Raw genomic sequence first — 23089 nt, 5'->3', positions numbered from 1 at the left:
TGGACAGGACTTGGAGCAACCTGGTCTAGTAGAAGGTGTCTCTGCCTGTGGCAGGGGATTAGTACTGGGTGAGCTTGAAGGTCCCTTCCAATTCTAACTGTTCTAGGATTCTGTAATTCTATGAAAATACTGTATTTGTGCTCCTGAGTAGGCTTAACCCCATTCTTACCCATAAAATAAGGATGATTTAGCAACAAATAAAAATCAAAATGCTTTTTGGTAATGAATAAGCCAAAAGGTGGTCTTCTTTCTAGAGAAAATATAGTCATGTCACTGAAAAACAGTACCATTGGATATACAGCACTGTACACAGCAAAGACTGCACCAACCCGTTTTTACACCTGGGAGACCTGCATTTATTCAGTCTTTCTGGTGAAGACAAACAGGGTTATCCTTTTTGAGTGTGCTTGTGGCCTGCAATGAAAGGAAGCCTTTCATTCCCAGTACTAAGAGGACCCAGAGTTCATGCTCTCCTATCACATAGGAACCTTGTTCTGCCTGTTTGTCCCTAATTAATAACATCCTGTGCTGATTACCTGTGACACACCGCAGCTTCCCACTCAGGTACTTTATTTTCCTTGTGCTGCTACACCAGACTGGGGAAATGCAGTAGATTTAAGACAGTAAGGAAGCTGCCTCTTAGAAAATGATCTCTTCCATGCGATTCTGCTAAGAGCTACTTTAGGACTCGTGTGGTGTCTGAGGTGGCATGATATGGCCCATTTCTCTGCCATGCTTGGGATACCCCCATGGTTATGGAGTCCCTGCTGTGGGCTTTCATGGCTCTGCTGTAGTGAAGGGCAACTGGATGATTTCTTTTGCTGAGCTCCCACTGTTTCCCTGCTCTCACACACAGGAGCTGTTAGCATGTTTTCAGCAAATAATACTTTATTGCTATCTTGGTGAAAGGAGGAAGGCAAAATGAAAAAGACAGAGAGAGAACATCTTGTGAACCTGCAGTTCTCAGATCTCTCCGATAAGGACAGTTCCGAGTGCGTGAGAAGTTTCCTGCTCTGAGATTTATTTACTTCGTGAAGAAAAGCCACCTTCATCTCATTATTTTATGTTCAATACAGGTTTTAATTTGGTGAGAAAATATCTTCCCCATAAAGAACCTATTCTGCCTCATTAACTTCTATAAAAAGCACCACCCCTAAGCTTGAAACTTTAAAAGAAGCATAAATTAAGGCTAAGTTTGTTGTTTGCCGCTTTAATCAATAAACAACCTTAAAAGGGACCCACAAAGGGTTTTGTAAACTAAATTTATTAGTGAGCAGGAAGACAGGCCTTCAGCTGCTGCCTCCTCCTCTTCCCAGCCCCCCACATTTGGGCATGGGGGGATTGCAGTGACTGTTTTTGTGTGCAGTGTCTTAGGCAGGTTGTTGTGGGCCCATGGATCTCTGTCAGACTTTTGTGATGCAGCTGAACTGAAGTGACTTGGGACAGAGTCTGTAAGTTAGGTCTTCAAAGCTTCCTCCTTTTTCTTCTTCTCTGTACAAATGTCCTCTTTACCTCTTCCCTAAATCTGCTTGTCAGTAGCTCAGAAGGAAAAAGGAGGTTTTACAGCAAGAAGGAACTGCCATTCTGTCTGCCTTCCTTTCACTTCTCCAGGATGCTAGGGGAAAAATAGATCCACATCTGTTTTCTGCCTCTTTCCTCCCCTTAGTGTGTTTAAGAATCCTTCCTCTATTTCCTCTCCATGCTATCACCATGATCATCACTTCTGTCTTAGGGATATGTCCACCCATAGAGTGGTGCTCACAGTGACTGCGGTTCCAAGAGCCAGGGAAAAGCTTAAGGACATAATCTAGAGAGGATGGGATATTTGGATAAAAACATTAAGAATTCCCTTTCCTGAGCTGGCACATGTGAATATATAATTTCTTTCCAAATTGTCCTTGACGTAGAGTGAACTTCCTTACAAATGTCTTACATTCAAATTCATTTCAGTCTTGAACTGATTTTTCACTGATTTTACTTGGGAGAAGCATCCATGAGAAAATTCAGTAATGGATTATGCTCATTACTGCAGGGTTCCTCAATTCTTTTCACAGCTATCTTAAGTCTGAGATATGCAGTGTAAGAGAGATCCAAGAAAAATCACTTTTATTCACTAGAAAAATGGCACAGATCCATTATGGAGCAGTTCATGATATTTCTCTGCACACCTCCTCACCTTCCAGGAGTCAATTTTGATTGGAGATGACCCAAGATGTGGAGTTTCTCTAAATTTCCCCCAGGTTTATGGGCTTGAATTGAAACCATCCTGGCTCTGAACAACTCGTGGCTCACATTTGCAAGCTTGAAAGGTAACTGGGCACATTTTGCAAGACCTGAACCTCCCCTGGTGGAGTTTTGCTCTGTTCTGATTGATGGCCCTGGCTCCAGCCCCTCCTTGTTCTCCTTCTTCATGGTCTGTGTGTAGGTCAGTGCTGCAAACAACTCCTCAAAGGAAATCATCCTCCTTCAATGCATCCCATGCCTTATTTCAAAAACTAATTTCCTCTGCCTATCCCATGCCTCCCCTTTCTCCACCAGCAAACGTGACACAGGTCTCATGTTTCACACCAGCTGCCTGAGAAAATGCACAAACATGTCCAAATTTACTGTAGCCTGGCATCTGCTTTAGCCAGCAAGCCAGTGGCATAAATCACAGGCACAAGACAGGTTCTTTCTGGAGCATTTGACATTGTGCTTTCATCCTCCAAGTAGGATCTTTTTGCCATTGCTGTGAACCAGCTGTAGCTTGGCTCTGTGTCCAGCAGCTTGTCTTGTGAGAAACAAGAGACAGGGAGCTGTTGGAGCAAGTCCAGAGGAGGGCCATGAGGATGATCAGGGGACTGGAGCACCTCCCGTATGAAGACAGGCTGAGAAAGCTGGGGTTGTTCAGACTGGAGAAGAGAAGGCTGCGTGGAGACCTCGTCTGAAGGGGGCCTACAATGATGCTGGAGAGAGACTGTTCATCAGGGACTGTAGCAATAGGACAAAAGGTAATGGGTTCAAACTAAAACAGGGGAAGTTTAGGTTAGATGTAAGGAGGAAGGTCTTTACTGTGAGGGTAGCGAGGCACTGGAACAGGCTGCCCAGCCCAAGGCAGTTGTGAATGCCCCATCCCTGGCAGTGTTCAAGGCCAGGCTGGACAGAGCCTTGGGTGACATGGTTTAGTGTGAGATATCCCTGCCCATGGCAGGGGGTTGAAACTAGATGATCTTCAGGTCCTTTCCAAACCAAAAGTTTGATTCTATGATAAGAGGACAGGAGGCATGGGATGAGGGTGAGCACAGTCTGTGTGCTTTTCCAGTGCCATCATCGGGGCATGTGGGCATGCAGTGCTCCCCTGCTTCTCAGGAGACATCCCAGCTTTATTTGAACAGGAAGAAGGAAGTTTTCTCAGTTATCCAGTGCTCCAGGAGCATGCTGTTCATTGAGCAGGGCAGTACCTGGCATCTAGGGAGCCTGGGGACAGGGAGGTGAAGAACAGGAGCACTGGCTGCTGTTGGCTTGGGCAGCACTGAGCAATGCAGGGCCTGGGTGCAGTGGGGTGAGTACAGCCTCTGAAAAATGCATTTGGCATTCACGTTCTCTGTAATACCTGGGCTTTCTCATTCTGCCAGTTAGCCTATAGATTTCCTTAATTTGCAGTTTGTCCACTGGGTCACATAATATTTATTTCCCTTGGAATTTTTTTTGATGTTCATTTTGGGGGTTTTGGGGTTTGTTTTGTGTCAACTAGAAAAAAGCAAAAGAGACAAATCTCCCGGTTGAATGTCCAAGTCCTTTGTTTCCCCACAGCACAGTTATTCCTGTCATTTCTTGTAGAATACATGGGGAAGGGAGGTATGTGGAGGGAGCTATTCATCAAGTCGAAAAATGTGCTTGAGTGCTTTGCAGGTCTGGGGTGCTTACACCCACTTACCACCTGTACACGTCAGTCTTGCTGATATGCAATGGCCTCGGCTCAAGGAAATTTGCTGGGTTTATTCTCATCTCCATTACCAAGTCTATCAGTGACATGAACTGAAGGAAGTAATAGCCTGAAAGCCTCTGTGTCTCTTAGTAATGCCCCTAGACTGGATTTGACAGGATGTGCAGCTGCTGTTGTGTGGTACACTGACCAGAATTACAGATTTTATTTCCAAGTGGCCGCTGACAGTGAACAAACAGATGGCACACAAAGTGGGCTGCTGTAACCTGACCCTCAAATCACCACAACCATGGATTGACTCTCCCCCTTACCATCCAAACCTATTGTGATGGCTCCTGCAACCAATTCCCAACAATTACTTGCAAGAATGGTACAAACATAGCCCTAGGGCGTCTTCATCTACTCCCAAGGGCAAACACAGCCAATGCAAGTCAAGGTGATGTGTACACAAGTTCTTCTTAGGCTCTCCCCCTGCTCCAGCTCAGCTGCTGGCTGTGACGTGGGAACAGAAATGTAATTGCCTTCTTGCTTTCAATCTGACTTCCAGCATTGCCAGGTCGGAAGGGGCAGTGAGATGGGCAAGGCCTTCACCGCACCCATTGAACACATACTCGTATCTGTCTCTGCCATGTTTCACTCGGCTTCTAATGCAACTTGCCACAGTTGGGAGAAACATGTCAGAAAGCCATGTAGGCATGGGAGAGTCCACCTGCAGATTCTTCAGTTTTTCTTTTAAGTCAAAGGACATAGGTTTTCAAAGCGAGAACCCTTTGAAAACCCAGTATGCCCATGACTGTAGTTTGTTGAGGGAGACTGTAGGAACTCTCCTGTTATGTTTAAATAGGATTAAACTGCCATTGGAAACAAACAGCAAGCAAGAAAACAAAATCCTGTCAAAAAAATGTTCAAAACTGTCCTCTTGAGTCCTCCCCCTCATCCCTACTCCTAGCAGGATGTATCATTTGATACTGATGTCACCAGAGTTGCCTGCTGGAGAAAGCATGCTTTGTTATATATATTCATTCATTTCTTTGTATGGAAGGACTTTTCTTCCCAGAATAAGCACTGAAGAGCTCGGCATTTGGCCTGGTCCGTGCTGGGAGAAAGCCTATGGAGGTAGTTCAGTGGGAGCTGAGCTGTGCTGGAGCTGTGGCCCTCCTCTGCGTGTGTGGCACAGCAGCCACTTAAGCCCATAGAAGACAGTGTGACTGCTCCAACCAACCAGTGAAAAACCCCTTTTCTGTTGAAGCAGGATCAGGAGAGAATTGCACTACAGCCAGAGAGGAACTTTCCAAGCTGGTGCTTGGTGGAAGGACCAGAGATCACCTGGCAAGAGGTGAACATGGCTTTGGATGTGAACAGAATGCATTCAGCTGTGTAAGGGTGGTAAGGACACTGCCACTACCACTCAGCAGGACACTGGTCCGATGATGGTATCTAGGGTCAGCTCATTACCCTGAAGCCTGGTTGTATCCTGCGGGAGAATTAGATATTGCAGTCTAATCCAAAATAGATGTAGTGTCACTGATGCAGGAGAGACACAAGGTCAGCTGTGGACACTGAGCTCCTCCTAGATGTGGCTGTCCATCAGCAGCACCTCAGCTCCCAAGCATGGATGCTGGCCTGAGCCACTGTTACCTGTTCACTTTAGAAGACAAGCCGTGGTCACATTGCAGGGCAGCATGGCTGGAAGTTATGTTGCAGTTTTCCTTTTGTCAGCAGAATGTGCTTGTTACAATCCCTCACGGTTCATTCCCACTTGGGCTAGCTGCCTGCCATCTGTCTTAGGGTGCTACCTATGCTATCACAAGTACATATTACCTAGATAAACACTCCAAGGTTATGGGAAGTCTCAGGTTTATGCTATGGGTGGTAATTTTACTGTTTTTATCACAGAAGGACAAATGTTCATGAGCTTTTATGATTACATCCCGAAAAAGGACTTTGTTTCATTGCCTGGTAACTGCTGGGAAGTTGTTTACAACTTGGTATCTTTGAATTGCTGGCCAAGATGCAAAGTACACTTCAAGTGTTTAAAATCTAAATGAACCCATCTGGAATCATTTCACAAAGTATTGGAGCCTGATGGTTAGGAGTTAGCAGGTAGGGGAAGAGCGGTCAGCATGAAAAGTAGAGCTGCTTGAGCATTGTCTACCCTGGCACAGACGGCCCACACAGTAGGCTGAGAGTAGGGTCCCTTCCCACTTGAATTAAGGGCACATCCCTTTTCCTCCATCAGTTAATTTTTACCTCTATAAAATAGGGATGCTTTTGGATGGACATTCCTGGATAAAAAATTCCTTATGGTCCAGATATGCATGTTGTGAAGAGCAGCTTTTCCAGCACCTCCTTCAGTCACCTCTTTGGCGTCAAAAGGTATTTTCTTTCCTTCGGCGAAGATGCGTCATGCTCCCCCATGGACTTGCCAGTCTCCCTCGTGCTCTGTTCTCTGGTGCTCCCAGCAGCCTCAGAAGTACAAGGCATTACAAGTACAGATCCCTGCCTTAAACTTCAACTCCTTACCAGTGCATAACACAAATCATTCCATGGCTTGAAAGGGATTTTTAGTTACTCACAGCAAATATGAGAAATTACAAGGAATTATCTTGTCTCTGCCTGTCATCTCCCTTTATGAGATACAGCAGTACAGCTTCACCTAGCTTTTCAATTAATTTAATATAGCACATTTGATGATTAAATGTCCAGTTTTTCCCTGTGAGGGTGCTGAGGCGCAGGCACAGGGTGCCAGAGCAGCTGTGGCTGCCCCATCCCTGGCAGTGTTCAAGGCCAGGTTGAACTCGGCTTGGAGCAACCTGCTCTAGTGGAAGGTGTCCCTGCCTTGGCAGGGGGCTGGAACCGGATGAGCTTTAAGGTTCACTTCCAGGCCAACTCATTCCTCGGTTCTGTGACCCCCACCGGGACACACCAGGCAGAGTCCAGCCCTGCTCTGGGGGGCGCCCGCGCCGCGACCTCGCAGGGGCCGCAAGGCGCAGCCCTCCCGAGGGCCGCTGCTGCCGGCGGGGCGGTGCTGGGGGCGGTGCCCGCGGCGGCACCTGCCGGGCCCCGCCACCGCCGGGCTCCGGCGCCCTCCCTCGGCGCGCCTCCGAGCGCGGGAGCTGCCGGCGCCGCGGGGCACGGTGAGAGCCAGCGGAGTACCGGGGGCGGCGGGGGCGTGCGGCGGCCGCGGGGCGGGGGGAGCGGGCTGCGGGGGGAGCGGGGTGGCGGCGGCGGCGGCGGGGGGAGCTGAGACCGGCGTGCGGGGGACCGGTCTCCCGGGGACGGACTAACAAAGGCGGCGGCCACGGAGCCCGGCTCGCACCGGCCGAGCGCCTGGTGGCCGCCACCCCTTCCCGTTCCAGGTGCTACCGGCTTGCTCGTTGTTTTGGAGCTTCTGGGTGCAGGGAGGGGGCCGTCAGTGAGGTAGAGGTGTAGGGTCAGCTTCCCTCTGTCCACATGTGAGTACTCAGACTGGTCCTCCAGGTAGGATTTAAAACCCACCTTTGCTCCGGTTGCCCGCGCGTCGTCTAACTGTCCTGTTTTTCTGTCTGTCCGAGGGCTGCTGTGTTTGAAGGGTTTGGTGGCAGCCCTTTCTCTAGATGAAATTGCCAGGCAGCTGATGAGCAGGTCCTGTGTTTGCACCCGGTATGGCAGTTGCAAGTTTTTTAGTGAGCTGTGTAGTGTTTGTGGATGTAGTTCTGCTGGCAGGCACCTTGCAATGAGATACTGGGGCTGAAGCTGAGAAATGTTATCGCCTGGTTGGAATGACACACAAGCTCCTTAAAAGTGGCTCGGAACAGAATTATATTCAAATGTAGCGCTGTCAGCCAGAAACCTTCTTTGTAGATTGAGGGGGAATGTGACCCAAAGACCTCGTTTGCCCATTTGACTTCACTCCAGTTTTCTCCTCAATGTCTTCTGCCTGGAAGGTCCGGAGGCCCTTTTTCTCTTGTCCCCTGCTATAACGCCCTTTAAAGACTGACCTGTGCATGTGCTTCTGCCTAGACCCAGCCTTAAATCTCTGATCCATTCAGTGCTCCCCGCCCATTAGGTGACACCAGCTGCACCCATTGAAACGTGAATTTTTCACCCCAAGCCAAGCTATGTTTTGCCCAGTGGGCAGTGGAGTGATCCTCAGCATCCCAGTGTATTTTCTCAGTAGTGGAGTAGAGATTTTCCTTTACTCTAGCAGGAGCAATGTTAGGGAAAAATCAATGCCCTAAACCTCCTTTTAGTAAAAGAGGTGAAGTCCAGACCATCTTGGAAGAGAGAGGGGTGCTTCTGCAGGTCCACATTATAGGGATTTAGAGGACTGAGGCCTTGTCAGCCCATACTGAATGGTGCTTGGCACCTGTGGTTCTTGAATCAAAGTTTCAGTTCACTTTGACTGAAATACGAATTACTGCAGTTTTCGTAAGAAAGTTCAGGCTGTCATTTAATAATCACAGAGGCTTTTCTTCCAGAGGTCAGCAGGCCAGAAATTCATGTACAAAACATTGCTGAGAAGCCAATGACTACATATAGAGTCAGCTCCAGCCTCCTTGACATTGTCCTGCAAAGAGGTGTGAGTCCTGTCTCTGGGAGACAGGCAAGCTGGGTTTCTGCAGGAGCCAGGAGCCTTGGCCAATGCACCCATGTTCAGCAGATGGCAAGGAAGAAGACCCTCGATTTTTTTATGAGAAGTAGTGGGATGTAGAGTCTTTCTCCCCCTGTTGCATTGGCCTAGGTCTCGGCAGCAGTAAGAGAAAAGCTGAGCTCCTTGCGGGAGGATGCTGTTGGAGTCAGCAGATGGACTTGAGAAGGGTGCTGGTGGGGAAAACATCCTGCCTGCATTTGTTTAGTTAGAGTGGACCCTTCTTTAATGTTAGGCCCTCTCACTGAGCAATTGTTGTTCACCATGCTGTTTGCAGAGCAGCTGGCACAGTGGGGCCTGATCTGTTCCTGGGCTTCCTCACCTCAGTGGAGGTATATAAATAAATAAGCAGGATAAGACATCAAGTAGGGTATTTTATATAGCTTTAAGCTAACAGAGGGTAGATTTACATTAGACATTAAAAGGGAGCTCTTCCCTGTGAGGGTGATGAGGCGCTGGCACAGGCTGCCCAGAGAAGATGTGGCTGCCGTGAGAAGATGTGGCTGCCCCATCCCTCGCAGTGTTCATGGCCAGGTTGGACGGGGCTTGGAGCAACTTGGTCTAGTGGAAGGTGTCTCTGCCTGTGGCAGGGGCTTGGAACTGGATGAGCTTTAAGGTCCCTTCCAACCCAAACCACTCTATGATTCTATAATGCCAGTCTTCCCTAGCCCTGCATGATCCTCACCATGATTTCTAGCTTGGCTAATGTTTGTTTAGGCAAAGAAGCAGGCCAGCCCTGGGTATTTGGTAACCATGGCTCACTGTCTGGCCTTTGGACATCCAGGTGAACACAGCAGTACCTCTGCTTCTAGAATGGTGTTAACAGGTGTAGGAGAAGGGGCGAAGGCTGAACCCCTCTTCTGAGGGTTCCAATTCAACAACACTCAATTTTAAACCTGGGGTAGGCTGATTTGACCCTTGGCATGGGTTTCAGCAGAACTACTGTGATGAATTCTTGGTGCTTGCAGTGGCAAGCTGACTTTAATGGATGTGGGAGTAGAGATCAGCTTATGGGCAGCAGCATCAGGCTCACTGTAGCTACACTACCCAGTGTATCATATGCTCAAGTCACTGGTAAGGAAAAACCTGTTGTCATTGTGGAAATGGAATGAAGCTGGTTTTTGCTAGCTGAAGATCTAGCCCCAAATCTATGACAGGTCAGACAGTTGAAATTGTCTACTAATTGCCCTTTACAAACACTTATTCACGAATATCCCCAAGTGGAAGATTATTTATGCTCTGGATTCCTGCAAAAGCAGAGTTGGAGTCTTGAGTCTCACCACACAAAGACTACCTTTATATCACCAGACGTAGGGGCAAGTTGCAGAGTGGAGATAAAGCCTGTTGCCCTGAATGAACAATACTTAGAGCCTGGCTTAACTGCTGCAGACCAGGGCAGAGGCAATGACAGTGTTTCCCTAATTCTTGTACCACTTTTAGACACTCCAAAAGCAGGATTTCATAGGCTCCCACTGCCCAACAGCTGCTGGGGTGACACCATGCCTCATCTTGACAGTGGCAATCAAGCAGAGAGTGGGTCATCCTTCTCCTGTCACTTGGCTGTCTCTCTCTTGTGACGCACAGAGATCTTCCCAAGGGTCATCCGTGCTATGGAGGAGACCGAGAAGGATGCAAACTGTCCATTTGCACACTCATCTTCACAAGCATTTCCCTTTTCTTGGCAAGTGCAGTGTTGAAAATACATGATTCACTCCTTTGTCATACTCGAGTGGAAAGAAGAGTCTCATAAGAAAAGGCCCTGCATGTGTTTGAAAGTGATGATTTAAGGGGGTTGTTACTAAGTTTAACTTGGCTGAAGAGCTTGACTATTCATGATGTGACGCATGCTTGCCTGTATTCAGATGAGAGTCACTTCCCTAATCCTTTACGTTCTAGTTGTACCAGTGCTTGAATTAGTGGCGCTGTCCTTTGGGTTTGAAGAAAGAGGGAGAATTTCAATCCTGAGTTGTTCTTGATGGAAGAGGGTTGGGTATTTTTGATGTAGCAGGGACTGCTGTATTGGCTTAGCTCTGATAGTAAGGAGGAGGATCAGAAGGGTAAATCTGTGCCTTTGAAAGAGGAATCTTATGAAAATGAAACCAGCCCACTTCACGCTGGTTAGATTTCATCATGTTGGAACTTCAGAATGCCTTCAGCATCCTGGCAACAAGGGCAAAGATTTGAGAGTTGTACAAATGTTAGAAGGACACAGTTCCTATGGATTATCAATGTATCTGTCTCGTAAAAAAAAAAAAAAAAAAAAAAAATCTCATCTTTACTATTCTTCCAGCAACTTTAAACAGCCTTGAAGAAAAGTATTCAGGCAGACAATAAAAATAGCCAGGCCAAGTGCTCTCCAGCAGTGACCTGATCCTGTCTCGTGTGTTGCAGAGGGCACAGATTCCTTTGCAGTTACAAAGAGGCTCCAGGCTGGAGACAGTCTCCATTTCAGACTAATTTAAGTAAAGTACGTGATGATAACTGATGGCCAGTGCACAGTACAGCTACAGTGGGGACTGGGCCCCCCATGCAAGATGGCTGCATCCTCCTCGTGCCACAGCAGCTGGAGTTTCCCTGGATAGATGGGAGCAAATATGTGCTGCAAGGCGTAGCTCTGAAAACTAAGCTATAGCCCTGGTGAAAAGATCAAGCCTGAAGTATATTTATCTTAGTATTGGTTTTCCCATCTAGGCAGGGAGAAGGAAACCATCTTGTTGCACAGCTCCCAAGTACTTTTTAAGTGGATTTCCCAACAATTTGTTTTTTAAGGTTATGTATTAGTCCTGACTGTTCCAGGCAGATTGTTAGATCCCAGGTGCAGAGGATAAGGAACAGAGTAGCGAATATTAAAGAGAAAAAAGAAAATGCAGGGCTAAAATGAGGCTTAGCACCAGCATATCAACAAACCCCAAATTTTGCCTGTATCTCAAGCGAGGGGCAAATATAAATGCAAATATCCTCACTGAGCTTCTTCAGTCGGAAGATCTGGCACCATCACTGTTTCATCCAATGTGAACTTTTTGTGATGAGATGCAGGGGAATGCTGGGTCTGTCTCTAGGCTTTGGCACAGGCACCTTCCGCAGTGTCACCTGGCACAAGTTAAACTGGGCTGGTTCCCATCCTTGGTTTGAGTGCAGCTGCACACTCCAGGAGACAGCGTATACCTCTACCTAAGGGTGAGAATGATCCATAAGGAAAAGGAGAAACTGTGATATTTGAAGTGGGTGTTGCAGCCAAGGAGTTTGCCTTGTGAAACTGTTTATTTGACATCTTCTGCCTGGGACCTCTCTTCCTCTGTGCTAATTTCGAGTGCTTACTGCGCTGCAGTCCGGACCCCAGGACATTGCTGCTCTGTACTGGGAAAGAGAGCCCTTAAGCCAGCAAAGCCCCTGCAGACCAGAGAGGTGTGTGTCGAGAGGCAGATTGAAAGGAGAAGATTTCATGGGGCCCTGTAGCTTTGTTTGAAAGATGACAGATCTTTATGCTGGAAACTGTTGGCTATCACTGTGTGAAGCAAAAAAGGAGCTTAGTTTCTAAGTGGCTAATGACTTTACTACCTTGTTTCTGTCAAGGGTTTCGCAGGGGTGATGCTGATTAATGTCATGTCCTTTCCCCAAGGCTATCCCCTTCCTCTTCCATCTTGTCAGGCTCAGCCTGACACCATTGATTAGGCTACTTGTCCCTGATCTGTGAAGAATAAATATTGACACTGATGGCTGTTTAATAGGATTTGGGTTTGCTGTTCGTGCTGTGAAAGAGTTTGGCACTTCTAACTCAAATGACAATTTGTGTTTGGGACTGGCTCCACAAAGACTCCTTAAGACATCTTAAGCGACCTGTGAGGAAAGTCCCATTAAAAGCTGATAGGCATTTAGGCTAAGTGGGGTTTTCTGGGTTTCTCAAGCTCTATGAAAGGTTCCTTATCTACAGAGTAGCAACTTTATGTTCTGGGAACCCAACAGGAATTGGGCATTTCCCTGGAAATCAAAGCCAAGTGCTGATCTGTGGTGTAATTTCTTTTTAACTGTTCCTGGAGTCACTTCGCCTCATTGGTACTCAAGGGCAGCATCACTGGCCTTGACCTGAGCTCCTCCAGGTGAGTATGTGAGCTTCCCCCAGGCTCCACAGGTGCTAACCCAGCCCTGCAGCACATTGGAACATCCCAGGTCCCAACTTCGGATCTTGCTTTCAACCCAAGGAGTGATTTGGGTGTAGACTCAGGATTGTCAGACCAAAGCACAGTAGACAAGGTGATGGGAAGGAGTTATCCTGTTGGCAGGGCGCATAAAAGAGCTCCCACACAGGGCTGTGTACAGGAAAGATGCTTGTAGTATAGTATCTTCTGAGCAGGAGAAAGGCAGAGGCCTGAAATTTTTGCATTCCCCAGTCCTATGATTGAAAAAAAAAATGTTCATGACTTCTTTACTCTTAGCGGTTGTTCATGATTTGGTGATGATGTTATCAATCCCATTTCTAAGGCTGCATGAGACTTCATAATGTGGGGAGAAATGAGTTACATCTTTACTTAGCTGTGCTGTGCAAAGACAGACAATGTCTGAGAGACAGCAGAGACCCAGCTGCTGGCCACTGGGAAGGGTTTTGTGGCTCCAGTGTAAGTTTCTCATCCATCTCCTTTCAGTGCTAACCATGAGACTGGAGCCTACTTGTCTTTTCCACCTTCACACTGAAGCACAGCGCTGGGTGACAGAGACCTATCTCTCATCTGATGGGCCTTGGCACGGCTGTGGTCTTCATCCTGTTCCAAATTGTTGGATGGTTCTCATCTCTGCCAGACTGGCAGATGATAAAATTTATATGAGTGACCAACAGATATTGATTTATTAGCTTAACAGCCAGCATTTCTGTACCTTGCTTTGGGCACAAAGAGTCACAAAGTGCTCAGAGGGCAGAGCCTTTGCTTGGGGCACTTGTAACTCCGATGGCTTCAGATCCATGGCCTTCACTGCCCAAACTGATTTGTAGCTGCATTTATGGCTGCAGTTATAAAAATCTATGATGTCACTGCTGCAGGGGGACAATAACCACAGCAAACTCACTGTACTCCTTAAAAATATATATGCAAGGAGGTGATCAGACAGATTGCAGAGCTATAGTAACCTCATTTTCCTCCTTGCTTTTCTATGCTACAGTCCCAGAGAGCTACAGGTCTCTGAACTCTGTACAAAATTATGCTGCAGGTGCTGCAGAGATTGCATTTTCTAAAGCAGCTGACCAACTCCTTATCTCCTTACTCTGTCTATACTCATTTCTCACTTGAGCAACTCTGATGAAGTTGTGAGGAAGTAAATGGATGCTGTGTTGAGTAAGGGATTCAGGAATTTGTCCAGGAAGAGGTGGGTGAGTGGGATGGAGAAGCAACTCCTAAGAAGCAGTTCATCTTCTGGGGATTAGGCATTGCTACACCCATGAAGGAGGTACAGGTCTGAACACTCCACCCCTCATGTTACTGCAGTTCAAGTCTGACATACCAGGAAATACTGAGAAACAATCAGGTGAGAGAGCAGAGAGACAGCTCAGCTGCAGACTTGATGGTGAATGTCCCCCACACCTTTGGCAAATGTGAACATGAGGCTTTCTTCTGCCCTTTCTGAGTAGAAGCTTGGATTTTCACTCAGTATCCACCGCTTAGGTGAGTATTTCAGCTAACAGCTGAGCTACTGTTCCAGCAAGTCAGTAACATCCATATTTTCAAAGGAGAGCTACTAGGGTGACATTTCAGGACTTAATTCCTTAAAGTACATGGGTAAGCCATGAAGAGAGACCCAGCTGTGCTGGCGGAAATGATTAATGCCCTTGCTTGCTCATCAGTGCCAGAGATCTCCTCCATCTGCCACTGGAACAGTTTGTGTAAGCACTCCCTTAATTTTTAGCTTTAAACCGTTTAAATTGTGGGTCTGAACTGACTTAGTTTGGTTTATCTTTAACATATTAGGAAGTGCTCAGGCAAAGCAGTTCAGCAGCAGATCAAGTCTGGCCCAGCTCCTGCTTGCTGCTGGGAAAGGTTCCTGGTGAGGGCTTGTCCTGCCTTTCAGTCTGCACCCCCTGGCCAGGTCCCAGGTGGGACGTGCCTTGCCTGACAGTCAGACCCCCCCCTAAGATGGTGCTTTTCTATCTGGATAATGTCACTGTTGAGAAGGGTGAGTGTAAAAAGAATAATTCTGGGAAAAAATACCTTATGCTCATTGGATATATCTCTCTAAAAACATCATTGTTTTTTCAGCATGGAAGGCTTGTAATTTTTTCTCGTGGAATCATTTGAATTCTCTAATCCTAAAATGGAAATCAGTCCTTATTTTACATGAATATGGTTTTTGCTTCTTTCTTACAGCTGCCTTTCTTTGTAAGAGCTGCGCTTATTTTGGATTTTGTTTATGCTTGTCTTTAGAGCCGGCTTCTGCTTTGTTTTGTACATAAATGCTGTAATTTATACAGAATGACTTTTGATCAGCACTGGTATACCCTGAAACCTGTAAAGATAACATCATTGTTTTACCTGTGTGTGGTAGTCATGGTCCTTAAAGGGACAGATGTGTTAATGATCCTTCTGCTTGCACAAGCGCTGCAGTACATTGTCTTCATTTTGGGTACCTCTTACTAACAGATCTGAGCACTTCTGCACCTCAGAGAGAGTCTATCCCCATCTTTTATAGTCAGGTCTGAAAGACCGTTCCTCGTGGCCTCCCAGTCCTGAGCAGTCCATGAAGACGGGTGATGCTCTGATTCCCCAAGCAGATCCCACAGCATCTGGTGTGACTTGATATCTCTGAAAAAAATTAAAGAGATTTTCAGTAGTGGTCCAGAGCAAGTTTACAGGTAGTCCTGTTAGTCACGGGGTGGAATAGAATGAAAATTACATTTCTCTGTGGTTTTACTTTCATTTTGAATTAAAATTATTCCATGGGAAATGACTACAAGCCCTCCATGCTGAAGAAATAGTGGGTTTTAGAGAGAGATAGCCAACAAGCAGAAAGTATTTTTCCCAGAATTTTTCTGTTTTCTAAGGGAGGTAAAGTCCCTGACTACAAGGTGCAGAAAAGCACTTCACTTACAAGTAGAGTTGGGGTGTAGGGATTGCACTCCACTATCGAGCAGTGGTACAAACCAAGACAATTGGAACCTCTCGGTTCCCACCTCCTGAGAAGGTGAGATCTCCCCTGAGGAGGCAGAGGACTCAGGAATTACCTTTTGTTATTTATCAGTGTGTACAGCCAAGGAAGGGTGGGCTCTAGTGCCTGAACAGGCTATCTTGGTGGTAGTGTGGCACAAACAGTAAGCTATAATTGAGTATAACTGTAAACTTCTATTACAAAAAGCCAGGAATTAAGTAGGGATAAAAGCTAATTTCTCAGCCCTACAGGTTCTTCTTTCCAGCTAGGGTTCAGCTCTTTTTGGCAGGGAACCATACACTCTGACCACCGGCTTGGCAGCACAAGAAAAGACTCTGGCCTTCAGGGCTGCGTGCCCAGCTGCTGGCCTGCACACTGCATTCACACACCGAACTACTCATGCAAAGCAAGGGAAGGCCCACAGTTTAGGGTGTCTTTAAAAGGGTGGCAGTCTCTGGGGTTGAGGTCTGGGTGCAGTGGAATGCCTATTGTCATACCTAAAGACCAGAGTGAACACTCCCTATTGTGGACATAAGTGCAGCTGGCACAAACCAAAAATGTGCATGTGAGTGCCTTTCTCTAAGTGCCCAATAATCCTTCAGGGCAAAACCAGGATTAGGTCTCTCTCACAGACAAAGAGGGAGTTCATTTTCTCAAAGGTCCCTTGGCCAGTACCAAATGAAGTGAGTAACCCAAATGAATGCGAATAGTCCTTTCAGACCTCAGCTTGCCAACAGGTACAGTGCTGAAGCAGCTTGCGTGTGTGAGTCTGTGCAAACACAGCACAGCCAGATTGAGGGATTGAGGCCAGGTCAAATAAAAACCCATCCAATTGCAGAGAAAACGGAGAGCCAGAAAAACTACTATCAGATAGGACTAGACAGTATTGCGCTGTCAAAATGCAGTCTCCTTTCTACAGACTTTTTCTGGGTGGACCTGGAGGTCAGTGCTCATTGTTTAAGTCAAAGTTGCATTAAGTGAAGAGCCCTTTTCAAAGCAAATCTGTGTCTGAATTATTTCCAAGTGACTTCTCAGCCTCTCTATTTCTTTGCCCTGAAATACCATGTGCTTGGCATGACCGCATGGGAGCCATGAGACTGAAAGAGACGGGTGCTTGAAGGTGAGATGTATCCATCTAAAATTGGCCATCCCAAGAGAGCTCTGTCATTTCTTAGCCTTTAATTTGTCTTCAAGCAATGAGGAAGCAGCAGTTTAGGGTTGTGTGTTTTTTATCTCTGAGCATTACTGACCCGTCTGAATCCAATATGTGGATATTATTGTTTCTACTTGAGACCTGGATCTCACTGCAGAATTCTGGGAAGAACACCTAGTTCCATCCTAAGATTCATGTGCTCAACAAGCCTTATTGAGATTTCAACACCTGTCTTGCTCTGCATTAGGATGAAATAGTCCTTCCAGGGGGTTTCACAGATGGAGCTTGTTATGCTTTGTGTTGTTCCTGGAGCAGCTTTGGATTCCTTATCTACCTTATTAGACTGTGGACTTGAACCTGGCTCTTGCCCAGGTGAGTGTCTTAAGTGGCAGGCTACAGATTTTACCCAGGAACTGAGAGACTTTTCCCAGCAAAATCTTTAATCCAAACTCTGCAGGGAGAAATTTCAGTTCAATTTAGAGGAATTCTTCTGATTAAAAAATTCCTTTGTCCACATATTTGCAGCTGGTCCTGGCTCTCTGTGTGGCTTGGGTGGCCCCATGAGCACAGACTGACAAACCTGTCAGCTAAGACCCACGTGTGCTCTGGTCAGGAGAGGACCTGGCCGTCTGCTCTGACGCACAGGGCACTTCCACTTCAGCTAAAGGAGCTTCTGAGAGCCTGACAGCTATGTGGCTTATGGGCTATTTCTGGACCAGCCACAGGAGGTAACAAAATAAGCAATACGTCAGCAATCCAGTCTTTTCACTTGAGGTGGAGCAGGAGGACCCGCAAAGCAGCGTGCCCACTGGTGAGAGCAAGGTGGGTGCCTGGGGTGAGTGTAGTCAATCTCCTCTTCTGCAACCCTTCCCAAGGGAGCCGTCTCTTTAACAGCACCAAGGAGGCAGGAAGAGAAGGCTTGCCGTTTGCCAAGAGAGGAGTGACTGTAGTGAAGGCAGAGTTTTCATTCACGAGGAGAATCCATTCCTGCTTATCAGCTGCTGAGAGGTTGCCTGAAGCCTGCTGGATGAGGATAGCCAGAGGTGAAGCTACCCAGCTCCCTTAAGTCACTTGGGTGCCCTGTGACATTGTGTAACATGGGTGCCCTGAGGATAAACTGGCAGCCCTAACTCCTTCAGCTCTCTCCTCGCAGGGCTGTTGGAGCAGAGTTCTGCTTTGTTGCTGCTTCTCCTTTTTTTTTTTTGGTGTCTGTGCTGTGCTGTTGCTGTTTCTATAGCTGAGGAGGGTTGCCTCTTGTGTTCTGGTTTAAGACAAAGGGAAAAAATATCAGGAATTGCCTACTGTAAAACTTGGAAGAGTTGCTCCTTGTTTTAATCTCAATTTCAGAAGTGTCAGTGTGTGAGCAGTTATTTTTGGAGGAAAGCTTTTAATTCTGATAGTGTTTATAAACACTTCTGTCACTCCTGAATGATTTAAAAATCAGAAGTTCCATTCTCTCTCATAGGAATAACACTGATCTTAGAAGTAACGAGACATTAAAAATTACTAGAACTATTAACATTTGGAGGGTTGATCCTCTGGGTCTTAGGTCTTCCATTACTGTGGCAGCAAACCTGGTGTTAACTTAAAATAAGTAATCACGAATCCAAGAGTTGGAACCATAGAAAAACACCCATTTTTAAAAATTTAGAGACAAAAACTTTAATTGTTTTTAAACATAGTTCCAGATGCTGTGTAGGGATGGGTGCAACTGTATCCTAGTCTCATAACTGGCACTACAGACAGCTAAGCAGAAAAGCTGAGTACAGGGTGGTAGTGCAGACAGAAGTGTAAGGCTGATGTGCTGGAACACAAATGCTCTGAGTAGTCAAAACTTCAGAAGTTTAGTTTTGTACAGCTTCCCTGTGTAAAAGATCTTTCTTCTTTGAGTATTACAGCCAGGCAGCTCAACAAACACTGCAGCCATTCCTCAAAGAAAGCAATGATTGCTGTTACTGCCATTGCTCAGGGAACTATTTTTGATGAAATATGGAATTTAATAATTATAATTTAACAATATTCCTTGAGAATAATATCTCTGTAGACCCTGGCTGAAATCGGACAGCCAGTTCAGGCATAATTGTTGCGGGATCTGCTAAGCAGAGACATGCACCCCCACTTAATGTCTGGGCTGGATTTAGGAAACCAATCTGTACTGGAATGTGTATAAATAAGGATAAGGCAAGTGAGAAAGAAGAGCCAAAAGGTGAAGATAAATGGCATGAAATGTTTCAAGTATGCAGGTAACCAGAGGTCAGCACAGGAGGGAGATAAGGCAGCCAGAGGAGGTCAGTCATATGTGGTCAGAAGCAAAGGATGTCCCTAAAACAGTGGATGAGTTCTGCTGGGATTGTGGCAGCTCAAGAAAGGCATGAGACATGGGATGTCAGCAACAGGCAAATCTGTCCTATCAGGCCATATTTTTAGATACGGGAAAAACTGAGCAGAGTGTCTTTGCACAGCTACTCATTAACATGTGTGGTATTCAATACCAAAGGCACCATGGAAGCAGCAATATAAATAACAATTCATAATTAAACACAAACTTTGAAAAAAGGAAAGATTTCAGAGGCGGCTGCCAGCCTCAGGTGGGAGGTAAAGGGGTTTTAAAATAGACTATGCTAGGTTTCCTGTCTCCCACTTGTGAGCTCTAGAAACAGCACGATAACAAAAAGAACAACTGCAGACCACTCCTTGCTGGAACTACATTTTAGCTATGCAATTGTGAGGCACTTTGCAATATCCAGAAATAAAACGCAGCTCTGAATTTAAGGAGCATCCCGGAGGGCTGGGTGCTGGTGCAGTGAGCCATCACGCCGTGCCATCCCAGGGACAGCCCGAGCTTGACGAGAACAGTCGCCCTGAAGAGAGGGTGTGAGTGGTGGCAGTCAGGATGCAAGGTAGGACCTCAAGGATGGTCTTTGCGCAAGGGTAGCTGGTTCCGTGTTACGAGTGAAGAATTGGAACAGGCTGCCCAGAGAAGTGGTGGAATCGCCACCCCTGGAAGTGCTCAAAAACCGTGTAGGTGAGGCCCCTAGTTTAGTGATGAACTTGACAGTCCTGGGGGTAACAGTTGGACTTGATGATCTTAAAGGTCTTTTCCAACCTGGCTGATTCCATGATTCTATAAAAACTATTTTTATAGACATAGGCCTCTGCTGAAGAGCTGCTGAGCTCCATCCCTGAGGCATGCATGCTTCACTGGTGGAAGGATCCTCATCTCTGTGTTCCCCACTGGGCTTGATTAATGGTGTTATTTATAGACTGGCTGATTAGTTTTCAATGTCTTATTGAGCCTGCTGCTCCACACAGAGCTCAGTCATTATAGATTTTTAAGAGGCTCAGGAGAAACTCTATCGCATTTCCTTCTTATCCCTGAACAGCAACCCTTGAGCCCATGCAGACACTAATTAAGGCTTTTTTGTCTCTGAGAGGTAAACCCCAAAGTTATGCATGCCGGCAAGCATGGGTTTCTCCCTGGGCAAGGGGAACACCCAAGCTGCTTAACCTCCCACTGTTGGTTGTGAGGGTCGGATCCATGTTCATCCATATGGGAACACTTGCAAGTGACTTATGCAGAAAGGTCTGCTTGAAGCGGAGTGTAGGTCTGTGTTGTCTCTTGCTTTCTTTAGTGGTTTGAGAGCTGTTTTGGTTTGGTTTGTGATTTTTTAAACAAATAGACTTCTATAGAGATGGGCTGAGAGAGCTGGGTTTGTTCAGCCTGGAGAAGAGAAGGCTCCAGGGAGACCCTAGAGCAGCTTCCAGTGCCTATAGGGGCCAATTAGAAAGCTGGAGAGGGACTTTTTACAGAGGCCTGTAGGGACAGGACAGAGGGAATGGCTTTAACCTGACAGAGGGGAAATTTTAATTAGACATTAGGATGAAGCTCTTCCCTGTGAGGGTGGTGAGGCTCTGGCACAGGTTGCCCAGAGAAGCTGTGGCTGCTCTGTCCCTGGCAGTGTTCAAGGCCAGGTTGGACTGGGCTTGAAGCAACCTGGTCTAGTGGAAGGTATCCTTGGCCATGGCAGGGGGTTGGAACTGGATGAGCTTTAAGGTCCCTTCCAACCCAAACCATTCTATGACTCTATGATTCTGTGACCGTAAGTGCTGAAAGATGATTTGGCTGTGGTGACTGGGAAGCTTTAGGCTCTTACTCCTCTACATCAGTTTCTCAGGCTACTGATGACTCTTTTTAATGTACTTGCAGCACGAGCTATTTTCCAGTTCTAAGTATTGTAACTACTTCAGGGGTAGCTGACTGGAGAGAAGGCATGAGCAGCTTTACACACTGGAGGAGCACAGCTGTTGTGTAGCCTGGGAGAGCCAAAGTCTGCTTTTTAGGAACCAAATAGGGAAGTTAAGACTGAGAGCTGCTGGAGATGTGTTAGGAAAGTTCACTGCTGATACAAGGCATCTGCTATGGACATAGCAAAGATCTACACTTACCTGTGTCAGTATCTGCTTTCAAACAGGTTGAAACAGCAGTCTGAGAATTGCCTGGAAGAAATCGCCTTGACTCTGGAAGTGTTTTGGTGTTGTGATGATCTCTCTCCTGAGAGATCTGCTGTTGGATCTCTGTGCTGAGAATCTTTCTCCTCAAATGGGAAAAAACACAACGCTGTCAGCGAGACATTAGGCTTCAGCAGGATATGCAGCAGCCTCGCCACAAATTTGAGCTGTGCTTGCATTCTCTCAGGGCTCTGGAGAGAAATTTATCATGGGAATCTCTCCAGGACAGCATTGTAGGGGCGGAAGTGCAGCTCTTTGTGGCTGGGACCATCTCTCCAGTGTTGCCATACGAAGCCTAGAACAGAGGACTTTGTCCTTTAAACACTACAGTTGTAAATATATTTTGCTTGCAAAATTGTATACATATTTGTTGATATAAATTATGTACAGTTTTTTAACTTCTCATTTCTGGTAGGCCTTCTGTCTTTTCTCTATCTTGCAGTGAAATCTCCTCTAAAAACTGGTAATTTCTCATGGTAAAGTCGGTAAGCAAATGGGGCTGAAGCAGATAATGATATTGGCACTTTGCAGGACTGCAGAGAAGGAAATCATGCTCCTGGTATACAGCAAGGCTGGTACAGGAGCAGGGAGGGGAACCTCTCCAGTTTGATGAGAGGCTTGACATCATCTCAGAGTAGAGACAAAGCAGAACAGGATTTGTCACACAGAAAGAAAAAGCAGCAAAGGCAGGATTTTGGGGGGAAACTGTAGATTAAGCTAAGCAGGGCGAGCAAAAAGGCTGTTTCAGTCTAGGTGAAAGTGCTGCTGCGCTTCCCTGGCATATCTCATCCGCAATGTGAGGCTTAACATTCCTGCCTGGCACGTGGGGGCTTGGGGAGGGAGCGGGGAAGGGGGGACCGAGCTGAACACAAAGACGGCTGGTCTCTCACCGGAATGGCATTCAAGCCATCTCAGCTATCCAAAGCCCCAGCTGCTGGCATGTGTGCTCAGCCTGCAGCCCAAGCACACAACAAGAGGCAATTACAGCTCACCTCGGGCCCAGGCCTGTTGTGGGTGACAGATCCTTTTAGGCCTGCTTTTATTTAGTGTGGGGTTTCCTTCAGCAAGCAGAAAGTTCCAATCTCTCCCGCATTTTGGTGCTAAAAATGGGAGCAAGTGGGAATACTGTGTTTACATGTGGAAAGGGCATATTTCACAGAGGAACCTCTGAGTTCCACACCTGGGGATTTAGAATCCCAAAATGCAAATGGAGAATAATGAGGTTTTCACAGTGGATGCTGCAGCTGATTGAACTCGTGTGCTGAGAAGCAGCATTGTGGTATGATGAAGCTCCTCCAAAATGACTGTGAGGGGCATTCACAGGGGATGATCGCTTTGTAGGTATAAACGAGAGCAAAATCTCACTCTTGCAGCCTGCCTGGGCAACAACGTCGAGAAGAAAAGGCATACATGTGGCTCTGACACACGCCCCCTGGGTCTGTGTATTGCCTTCTTCCTTAAAATCCTCATCAAATATAGGATACAAGGGCTGAGTGTTTTGTGTGTTAATGTTTACATGGCCTTGGTTTCTTCTGACAGGGACACACATGCAGCAAAAGGATGCACTGACCTCTCTCCCAGCCCACTCAGTCCTGATTGTGTGACCACTGAGTTTCAGCCCAGCAAAACCACATGGTCTGGAGGAGTTAAGTTACGGCTGAAGACCAGGTGAGAATGTGTCTATCTGTGCCCCTATCTGCTGTGTTTTGTGGATGTTGCTCTTGGAGAACAGCTGGCAAACTCC

At 46.6% G+C, this 23089-nt stretch overlaps 1 protein-coding gene across 5 annotated transcripts in view; it reads left to right on the top strand.

Moving 5' to 3' along the window:
• Positions 1–23089, top strand: part of SHROOM3 (shroom family member 3) — a 98924-nt gene that overhangs the window by 43942 nt on the left and 31893 nt on the right. For 3 of the 5 annotated variants that reach the window (XM_065686797.1, XM_065686789.1, XM_065686778.1), the window contains one exon: positions 22885–23013. In XM_065686797.1, the coding sequence (XP_065542869.1) occupies positions 22885–23013 (129 nt within the window). Of the gene's footprint in view, positions 1–6995; positions 7063–7349; positions 7381–22884; positions 23014–23089 lie in introns of those variants that run through there. The other 2 variants (XM_065686813.1, XM_065686803.1) reach the window with 2 other exon arrangements.

The sequence above is a fragment of the Lathamus discolor genome, chromosome 1, assembly GCF_037157495.1.
Source record: "Lathamus discolor isolate bLatDis1 chromosome 1, bLatDis1.hap1, whole genome shotgun sequence".
Lineage (NCBI taxonomy): Eukaryota > Metazoa > Chordata > Aves > Psittaciformes > Psittacidae > Lathamus > Lathamus discolor.
This window is presented reverse-complemented; position numbering and strand designations above follow the sequence as displayed.